This window comes from Microtus oregoni, unplaced genomic scaffold (assembly GCF_018167655.1).
Source record: "Microtus oregoni isolate MIOR12 unplaced genomic scaffold, Mior012 000002F_ref0000024, whole genome shotgun sequence".
NCBI lineage: Eukaryota > Metazoa > Chordata > Mammalia > Rodentia > Cricetidae > Microtus > Microtus oregoni.
This window is the reverse complement of record NW_024543061.1, coordinates 76,069,028-76,080,224: the sequence shown is the minus strand read 5'-3', so window position 1 is coordinate 76,080,224 and position 11,197 is coordinate 76,069,028. Positions and strand designations below refer to the sequence as shown.

At 44.6% G+C, this 11,197-nt stretch overlaps 1 protein-coding gene across 1 annotated transcript; it reads right to left on the bottom strand.

The window, feature by feature from the left end:
- On the bottom strand, nt 1–732 carry CUNH12orf60 (chromosome unknown C12orf60 homolog). The gene has a single exon (XM_041680042.1). The coding sequence runs from the start codon at nt 730–732 to the stop codon at nt 1–3; it is 732 nt and encodes a 243-aa protein (XP_041535976.1).
- Between the last annotated feature and the right edge of the window lie 10,465 nt (nt 733–11,197).

The window sequence follows — 11,197 nt, the reverse complement described above, 5'->3', positions numbered from 1 at the left end:
CTACTTGGTCCCAACTTCCCTAAATGTGGAGATGTGCCCTTCCATGGCCTCTATGGCTTTCTGGAGGACGTGTAGGGTGAGCTCCATAGTCTGGACAAACCGTTCCAGTTCATCTGCGGCTGCTTCCGCCGGCTTGTGGGCATTCTCCGTTCTCAGGGCATCTTGCAGCTTCTTCAAAGCATCCTCTGGAGTGGCCTGGGGACGTTCTGGACTTGTGATTTTCTCGGATGTGGTGGCACCCGATGGCTCTTTGTTCTCTTCTCTATAGAAGTCATTTAATCGGAGACCCATGATGGGGAACTGCATCAGCTTTGAGAGAGAAGATTCCAGACTCCCAAGGATGAGACTACTGCTCAGCACAGAGGCAGCGACTGGAGCCTGGATATTTCTGAACATTTCTCGAGCTGTGTGCTGTGGGCCCACGTTGGCACACTTCTCCACTACAGAGGTCACAGCACTCGCCACCGTGGAACAGAAAGGCTGCTTCTTCACTTGTTTGTGCTTGGCTTCCACCATCAGTTGCATCTCTTTAAAATTGGTGATCATTTGCTCAAAGAAATCTTTAATGCATCTGTCTTCCTTCAGATCCACCGGGAGGACCCGAGTCTTCATCGTGAGGTTAAACAACTCAACGAACTTATTTATGAAGGAAACCAGATCTTGAATGTGGAAGAAGAATAGTCTGGCAGCTTGACTCAGTCTCTCTTTATCCCCTTCTGACTCCGAAGACATTTCTCCAACAAAGAACTCGCAGCCCTGCTAAGCAAAGCAGAACGCAAATGAAAACTAAGATTGGAGCTGGCCACCATGGAGAGACTAAAAGGATTACTGAAACCCACAAAGTCCTGACAAGGCTAGGAGAGCTCTCCAGTAGCAAAGCGGACGTGGTTCTGGGCTTTAACAGACACAGAAGGTAGAGCAGGAGGGTAGCGCAGGACGTCTTGCTGAATTTACACCATTTACACATTGGGTAGCTAGCTGGGCATTCACAGGCATGGAGGCCACTGAAGAGGACCCCTTTCTCTCAGAACCAGCTTTGGACCCCACCTGTAGTTGCCCTGGTAACACACTAACTTCACAAAAGGGAAAATAACGCATCTGTCCTTAGATTGACAAGCTACAGCAGAGGGAGGAAGCGTGAGAGGGGGAGGGCGGGGCAGCAGGGCTTTCTCAGTCTCTATGAAGAGGAGGCTGTTTCAATCTGGGCATAGTGGTGCAGGCCTTTAATTCCAGCCAAGGTGGGTGGGGCTCTGTGAGTGTAAGAACACTGTCAGTGCAAAGTGAGTTCCAGGACACCCCAAGCCAAGGCCATGTAGAGAGACCATGCTCACAAAAAGAAATGTGGGGGGTAGGGGGGCACATAATTTGTAGATTTTTTTAAAACTTAACTTGAATTATTCTGATCTATTTTTGTGATATTTTCATTCTTTGGGGCAAAGAATGGAATCTGAGCTCTACCTCTGGCCCTGAGCCACATGACCTTCTGAACTACATTACTAAGAATGTAATATTACAACCGTGTCTGGTGCGGGGGAGGGGGGCGGACAATGGTGCCGCACGCCTTTAATCCCAGCACTCAGGAAAAAGAGACAGGCAGATCTTTGTGAGTTCAAGACCAGCCTGGTCTACAAGAGTTGGTTCCAGGACAGCTAGGGTTGTTACACAGAGAAACCCTGTCTCAAAGTCTCCAAACACAAACAAAGTAAGATTACATTATCAGTCACTTAGATGGGACCCCTCAAACCTTTAAGCTTAAGAAGTAAGATACACAGAAAGTCCTGTACAAAACTGTCTGCACCCTAGGGAGATGGCCACCCACAAACCCTCAGTTTGACCCCAGAACCGGGTAGAAGGAGAGAATGGACTCCTGTGAGCTCTCTCCTGAGGTCACTAGTGCAGGCCTCCACACCACAACAGTAATAGCAGAGAGGCTAAAATGGCCTCTAAAGTGAGAGGAATGTGAGAGGAATATTTGGTGTTTACTGATATAAAGACAAACTATTACAAAGACAAAACCTCCGCAGTGGCTCGTGGACCTTCACTGTCAATCCTGAGTCTACCTCGGAGTGTGGAGCTTTTCTTTCCCGCTTTCTCCCGGTGGATATTGACACAAGCCCTAGTCCTGCTTGCCATGACACTCTGATCATTTCTCTCTCCCTCTCCCTCTCCCTCTCCCTCTCCCTCTCCCTCTCTCTCTCTCTCCCTCTCTCTCTCCCTCTCCCTCTCCCTCTCTTTCCCTCTCTCCCCCTCCTCTTCCCAATACAAATGGTCACAAACTTATTTCTATCTCGAAAGCGGGATTCTCTCTCTTCTTCCTACCCATCCCTTTATCTTAGCTCCTTCTTGTTGATGTGTAAACAGGAGAGCGAGCACTTGTCTCAGCGCACTGGGCAGGCCATCAGTGTGGAGATGTCACAGATGCAGGAGCTCCAGACAAGCAGAGAGCAAGGAGTGCAGGCTTAGACTCTGCTCACCCTCTCTACTCCTGCAGTCCACAATCTGGGGAATGGTGCCGCTCACAGTGGGGTGGGTCTTCCCACCACAGTTGATACAGTCTAGACAATCCCGCACAGACATGTTCAGAGGCCCATCTCTCTGGTGATTCTAGAGTCTGCCACGTTTGACAACACTAAACATCATATCCCTCCTAGAAGCTGTCAAGATTTACAACTTGTCTGCTCTTCCTCTCCCCTCTACCTTGAACTCCTGTTGAATTGTCCTTAAGTTTTCTTCTGGGTTCATTTTTACATTATTTTTTCTCTGAGGCTAAGAAGCCACAATAGGGCCCCAACAAGCTCCTTGGTAACATATATAATCAAATACTGTATGCTGTCCCAAGACCCCCCCCAGGAACCCTAACAGTGCACAGACTATCAGTCTAACCCACCCCTTTCCTCTTCATTTTTGTCTGGTTATAGTGCCTGGTGGTTGGAGCTTGACAGTGTGCCTAGATCCTCTTCCCTGCCATACCAGGACAAAGGACAAAGCAGCACACACACCAGAAGGCGCCAGACAAGTCCAGAGAAGCCCTGCACTAGAGGCAGGAGGTGGCTGCGTTTAAACTAGGAGGCCTAGGCTCATCTACAGTTGTTGGGCCAACCCCATGACGAGCCTGGGAGATGCATGAACTTGCAGTCCTGCTGGGAACTCGTGCATCATTGGTAATTAGGCTCATACACATGTGGAGTCGCCTGACCACCATCAGCCAAGGGCAACCATGTAGGTAACCAAGATGGTGGTACCCACGTGGGCATAGCCATGGGGGTGCTAATAAAGATAATGATAAGATAATGTGACTGCCTTGGACCTACACTCCATCCTCTGGGACCACATATTTCATATTTACCTGCACAGACATCTGCTCAGCCATCTCTACACCCTTCCTCCCTTCCTTCCTTCCTTCCTTGCTTCCTTCCTTCCTTCCTTATTTCATCCCTTCTTACTTCTTTCACCTTCCCGGAGTCCCACTAGGACAATGGAAGCAGCAGACCAAGACACCACAGGCCTGGACAAAGAGACTGCACAGTAGCAATGGCAGCTATTGCCTGGGTCCTCACACCTAAGGTAATCTCTCCATAGACCAACTGCTGTCCTGAGGCTGTGGGGATGAACACATTGAAAAGGTCAACTCTGCTACCCTCTGAGTCCCCCAAACCTGAATGCTTATCTCACCTGTCCTGCAGGGCCAATCCCTTCTGTGGATGGAGCTTTGAAATGTGGGACCCAGATGGCAAAAAGCGAGGTGCAGCAGAAGGGGCAGCCTGGGGACAGGGTTCGAGCTGAATACTGTCCAGGGTCTAAATGCCAGAGACTTTGCTAGGCAACAAGGAAAATCAGCATGGTTGGGGGTGCGGTCACTCCCTCTTGGGTCTCCTGGTTAAGTTTGTTCTGTGCTTTCTTCTCTTGGCATTGACTTCCTTCTGTTTCATCCCACCCCAGTGCTCTCAAAGCCTCCCAGAGGCACATAGTCCTCTACTTTTCCTGGAGCAATGAGACTTTTCCTGGGACAAGAGGTCCAAGGTAGTGTGGGAATTACTGCTCACCTTCAATTTTCACCTATAAAGACAGCATCAATGGACATGCTGGGTTGGAGAGATGGCTCAGTGGTTAACAGCATTGCGTGCGCTTCTGGAGGACCTGGGTTCAGTTACAAGTACCTACATGCCAGTTCACAGCTGCCCGTAACTCCAATGCCCTCCTCTGACCTCTGCAGGCTCTTGCACAAGCTGTGCTCATGTGCGCTCGGGCTCCTACTCACACACGTACACATAAAATAGAAAAGAAATGCTGAGAGCTGATGTGGGGAAGATCGTCTTCCCAGGGATAAGTCGCCTCATCGGTCAGCCAATGCCAAATGTCAAACACTGAAATCATATACATACAAGTAACGTGAAATGGAGTGAAAGGATTGTATATATATTTAGTGTGTGTGTGTGTGTGTGTGTGTGTGTGTGTGTGTGTACACTTAACAACAGCAGCTAGAGAAACAGAAGCCATGATTTTAGGAGGGAGAAGGGGGAGCACAGAGGAGAGGAGACAGTGCAGGGAGGAAAGGGAGACCCAGGCACTGAGTCTCCTCAGTGTCTGCTAAGACAATAACAAGTGAAAAAGAACAGAACTCCTAGCCTGGAAAAAAACAAACTCCGGGATACATTTTTTACTGTATCTGGTTTTGTATCTCCTAAGACTCTGAACAAAGTCACCAGCAATAGATAAAGGTCCAAACGCAGTAGAAGCCAAAGAAAATAAATCTGGAAGAGTTGATAAGATGGATTCCCAGGGCTACAACCAAAGAGTCATCCCTCTGCCTGTCTGGTTTTGTTCAGTTTTACAGCATTTTTAATAAAAGAAAAACTCATTAAAAAAACAGAAAATATAGAAACAAGTTCTGCCAATTTATTAATATCCCTCAAGTTACATTGCGTATGGCATCAATGGATTGTATTGTAGGAAACTAAAGCCTGAGAAGTTCTGAGAAGAACTATGCCAGGAAGAGGTGGCTGTAAACCCGACAGGCAGAGGGACCCAGCAGAGACCAGCAAAGCCTGTAGATCATCACATTCCACCAGAAGCTTCCAGATGAACCCACATGAAAAAGCCCTTCAACAATAGTCCTAAACATCAGAGGGGACAGAAGCTTGGGGAGCCCAACAAGGTAAGCAATGCAGAAAGTCCTGCGAGCGAGTGTTCTAACACCCTGAGTGCCAAGGGATAAGGGCTCTGGAATAATGCCAGTTGTGAGGAGCCGCATGTAATGCCAACTTTGTTTTGAGAGGATCGCAGGGCATGCTTTGGCGATTGCCTCCTTGAAGACGCCAGGGAAGGAACACTTTCACTGAAAGATGTAGACTAAGTCACTGAAGGAGAAAAGCAATGAAGACGTTCGTTTTAGGAAGGCTGGAGATGCCATGATGCATGAAAGTGTGTTGCTTGTGTGGATAACATGTACTTTCTATGTCATAAATGTCATCAAAAGACCCAGAAGCTGGTTCTGAGAGAATGAAAGTGAGCTGTTACTTTAGTTACTGCACAGAACTTGCTTGTACTCTGTGACGTCAACCACACTCGGTGTGGCACACACACCATGTGCCTTTAAACAGCCTTTGTTGGGGTGAGCATTGTTTTCCTCAGAAATGTCTCAAGTGCCTAATGGGATCCGTTGATAAGTGGGAATGGATAAACTTGATAGTCTACTATCTAATAGAATGCTCAAAATCATTAGTGCATTCTGTTTTAAATATTTCTCATAGGAATTTGTATCAGAAAATATATCACAACTTAAAATTTGAACACCAGAGCTTTGATTTGAAGTGAGGCTCAGGACTAGACAGCAGCTGCTCTCTCCTTCTGCAAGGCTCCTGGCCGTATTTGTATGCTGTGTCCACTCACAAGTGGACAGTGGAGAGCCAAGACAGCAGTGCAGATGCTGAGAGAACACTAGTGACAACATGGGAGCTTTGGCCCTCCCTCCTCTCCCTCTCTTTCTCTCTGCGTGCGCAGGTAATGTAATATGTAATTATTATGGACAAAGTCCAGATCGACACAGCAGTGAATATACTGACATAGTGAACTTGTATGTATTAATCATCCTTTGACTTTGACTTAGCTTTAGGAAAGACAGAACAAGACCCATCTTATTTTTCTATGACAGTGGGATTCCCCTCTGTAAGCTGTGAATACCACTGGTTAATAAAGAAGCTACTTTGGGCCTACTGTAGTGCAGAATAGGGCCAGGTGGGAATTCGAAGCAGAAAGAGGAGAGAGTAGGTGGAGTCAAAGAGAAGCCAAGGAGCTGCCAGAGAAGAAAGATGCAGCTGCCACCCAGAACCTTACCAGTAAACCACGAGCTTCGTGGTAAAATACAGAATAATAGAAATAGGTTAATTTAAGATATAAGAGCTAGCCAATGAGAAGCATGAGCTAATAGGCCAAGCAGTGTTGTAATAATATAGTTTCTGTGGAATTGCTTGGGTCTGCAGCTGGGAACAAATGAACAGCCTCCGACTACAATCCCACCATACTATCTCTTCCAATTTAGCGAGAAATAAATCCCAGGGGTCTTATCATTTCATCTTAAATGTCCTAAGTATATATTCCTAAAAGGAAAACTCTTTCTGAAATGTATCCTATGTTCTCCAAATCAACACTATTTCAACAAGACCACTTTGGAGAGAGATCAGTATCATGGCATGAGAATTTACTTTGATTATCAGCATAAGAGCTTTTGAAATGCAATTTGAATATGTTTCATAGGTAATAAAATATTAGGATCAGTAAGATAGCTCAGAGAGTAAAAGCGTGTGCTGCCAAGCCTGACAATCTGAGTTTGTTCCCCGGAAGTCACGAGGTAGAAGGAGAGAAATAACTTCTACTTCCACGTGAAAATAATTCCGCTTATTTTGTTTTTCTACCTATTTATCCCAGGGAAATAACACAGATGATGGGGGAAAAATAAACTAACCAAGTCATCCATATAAACATTACATCAGTGACATAATTTGAGATTTAATGAATAATGATAAAGGTTTGGAATAGTTTATATAACTAATGAAGTGCTTATAAAATTAGAAACATAGGAAAGTAAATGAGCTAAAATAAGAGAAATTTTACTATACTACAATTTTACCGTGACTACAACTTTGTAGAGATCCTTATGCACATAGACAAAGTTTAGGAACTAACTACAACAAACCAAGATAGTAGGACTGCAAATCTCTTTCTCCATATAAATATACATTTTTGTAATGGTTTTATATGTAAAATATTCTGTTACTATTTTTAATTCCTCGACATTATGATTTGGGCATCTACCAGAACTCAAATCATATGAAGCATGAAGCTTCCTCTGTGAAGTTTCCTGCAGGCCCTCAATCTTCATTTTTCTCCTAAATTCCTGTAGCTCTTGGCAGACAAAGCAATGGTGTTGTTCATAAAGTACCCTAAAGAGTCTTGTTGGAAAACGAGACCAACAAGAAGCGGCAGAGCAGTGAAGGAGGAGGTGAATAAGGGAGAAGCATAATGAGATATTTGTATAAAATACCATAATGAAGCCCATTATTTTGAACGTCAACTTTAAACTTTAATTTAAACAGGTATTCTAAAGCATGATAAACCAGGTGTGGTGACACATGCCTTTAATCCTAGCATGTGGGAGACAAGACAAAAAAGATCTCTATGAGTTTAAGGTCAGCCTGGATTATATCCAAAGTTCCATGCCAGCCAGAGATATTTAAAAATAACAATAATAATTCTGACAGGCAGTAGCCTTTCTCGTATAATGTGGCTCTTTTCCAGTAAAATTAAACCACCTGCACATTACCATGAAATTAACCTTAATTCCTTTCTTTTTTATCTCTCCCCCACCCCACCCACTTTGAGACAGACTTGGGTAGCTCAGGTTGGTCTTGGACTCACTGTGTAGCAGAGGTCAACCTTAACCTTGAACTCCTGATCCTCCTTCCTCTACGTCTTAAAATCTGTGATCGAGTTAGTTATGCACAGCTACTCTTGGGCTCAAAATCCTGTTTTACTACCACTCACTCACATCAAACTAGATTTTAACCCCCTAGAGCCCAGCCGTAGAGCAAGCACAGAAAAACTGCTTCAGTAAAGGCATGGGTGAGATGGGATTCCCGGGAGCCACGAGCGCCACCTGCTGGCTAGCAAGTCCCCAACAGGCTGTGGGAGGGCTCTAGACTCTGGCTTAGTTGAGGTGACAGCAGGCTGCAGAATTGGAGTAACCCCCCACACAGGACTTTCTCACTCAAAGCGAGTGATTTTATGAGAGCCCAAATCTGCCTTACATAGTCTGTTAACTGCTAAACTCACCTCTGAGGCTCCTTGTAATGCCACGATCTTTAACAGGCTCCAGGCAAGTAACTGTCAAAAATTTAATAAAGTGGTAGAAAGTGTACGGCCCAGAATGCCTCTTGGGCATGGACAGCTTTGTGTCATCGGCAGGCATCAGTGAGCTTTAAGAAGCCTAATTACAGGCTTCTGTTCCACCGAGTACAGCAACCAGACTGAGACTCAGAAGCAAACAGTTGAAAGTCAGAATAGAAGCAGCACACGTTATCCACTCTTGGTCCTCCGTGCAGCAATAGGAGTCTTAACTATCATGTACACATTTAAAGGGATCGGTTCAAAAGCCCACAAGCTGTGACCCTTCCTGAATGATCCCAGTGTCTCTCTACCTGGGGCAATACTAATAGAGAGAAATAAAAAGTGGGAATTGTTTAAAAATTGACTTTACACAAGTCAAACACAAATCTTGTATAACCATTTTTTTTTTCAATTTGACACTGTAGTTATAAATGCCTTAACTTCCTAGCCTGATTAGAAAAACCAAGGAAGTGGGGCATCACCAATAGTTCCTTCTTTGTGTTTCGCTAGGTTGGAGAAAAGCACTCCTGGAAATTGTACCGAACACCAACTACAAACAACAAAAGTTCAAAGATGCTAGCTGGCTTTAGTTTCAGTGTTAGGGTAGACAGCATCAAATTCTTCTAAGTGTGCTCTGGTGCACTGAACACAAGATAATTGTTCTTTAAACACAAAAGGACAGGGCTGGAGAGATGGCTCAGTGGATAAGAGCACTGGCTGCCCTTCCAGAGGTCATGAGTTCAATTCCCAGCAACCACATCGTGGCTCACAACCATCTGTAATGAGATCTGGCGCCCTCTTCTGGCATGTGGGCGTACATGGAGGCAGAATGTTGTATACATAATAAATAAATCTTAAAAAAAAAGTTTAAAAAAAAAACACAAAAGGACAGATGCGAGAACAAACAAGATCAGAATGTAAGTTGGTAGTCAGTTGCCTGCCTTGTAAAACAGAAACAGGAAGACAGACTTACAACACAGATAACAGAGAAATGATTGTTTGGTAAACCATATATTTATATTATATATAAAGCAGGGCTAGAGAGATGGCTCTGGGGTTAAGAGCACTGGATGCTCTTTCCAAAGGACCTGAGTTCAGTTGCCAGCACCCACATGGAGGCTCACAACTGTCTGTAACTTCAGTTCTAGGGAATTCGGTGTCTTCTTCTGGCCTTAGAGGGCACTAGGCACACACATGATGCACAGACATGCATACATGCAGACAAAACACTCATACACATAAAATAATTATAAAACTAACCATTGTAGACTTTAACAGAATGTCAAAGTGCCAGGCACACAGAAAGCCTATTTGAAGTATGCACATTAATTTGGCATAGCTGTTCTTTCTGTGCCCAGTTTTTTAGTAAAATAAACTCAAAAAAGTATCATTGTTTTCCTCTCCTAGTAAAAGGTGCTGTGAGTCACAAATACAAGCACAAAAAGTCCCCCCCCCCCAAGTCACCTGTATTGTTCTACAGTGTGCTTTGGCTACTAATGCTTTTGTGAGATTACCTTCCTTCAGACACTCACTCTAGCCTGTCTTAATGGCTGAGGACAGAGTGTGGTGGCTGCTCTCAGCACTCAGGAGGTAGAGGCAGGAGATCACTGAGTTTGAGATTGTACTGGGCTACCTAGTGAATTCATATGAGGCTGGCCTACATGTGAGACCCTTTTTCATACAAAACAAATGGCCACATGAATATAGACTATACTAAATCATTTAATGTGTGTGCTTTACAAAAGAGAGTCTCAGACATAACCATAACTGTCCTGTCCTTGTATGGTGTCCCCCTCCTCCTTAAATGATAGTTCAATCTACCATCTTAAAAATATACTCTTATTCTGAGAAATTTTTGTATTTTGAGCTAGGATTTCACTGAACTGCTCTGGCTGACTTGGAACTTGCTATACAGTGCAGGCTGGTCTTGAACTCACAGAGATCTGCCTGCCTCTGCATCCAGAGTGCCAGAGTCAAAGGCATACACCACCATGCCTGGCTCATGAAGAATTGTTTAAGATTCTAATATTACATGAGCATCATTTTCGATAGTCCTTATGTTTTAAAAACAGTTGGCATGTAGAGGTATAAAATAGGCTAACATTTTATTTCCCTTTTTAAATTTTGAAATTATTTATTGGGGAGAGGTGAGGTGTTGTGGGTGGGTGTATGAACATCACGGCGGGTATGTAGAGCTCCCGCCCTCCCAAGAGTCAGTTCTCTCCTCTCTCATGTGGGTTTCAGGGTTCAAACTCAGGTTTGCAGGTTTGTAAAGCAAGTACTGGTACCCACTAAGCCACCTAGCCGGTCCTGGTGTGAATATTTTACAGTATCAAATGCATACCCACTAAATTTATATCAGTGTTGCTGTAAACCCAGAAATCTTCATACTATTGATTTAACTCTAGGTGCCTGAGAAACATATCTGGTAGCCACACACTTAGTGTGGTGGCTAGGGATTGGGGAAATAAGTAACTAAATAAGGAAGAGGTGGAGAGCTGACCTCTAAAGGGCTGTGAGGGTTCAGCTCCTTTTCAGGACGCTTGTGTAGCATGCATGAAGCTCTGCATTTGATCCCCAGCATCGAATAAAGCAGGCAGGGGGGCACAGGCCTGTAATCACAGCTATGGGAGGCTGAGGCTGGAGGATCAGAAATTCACACCTAGTTCATCTCAAACCAACAAATAAATCAAACCTGCTAAGTAAATTCTCAGGGAAAGCTTTAGCTGTGGCTACTTTGAAGGCCTCCTGGGTAGAGTCACACAGGTACTCTATGACAATTTCTGCTTGATTTTTCAGAGACGGTGGCTGCAAT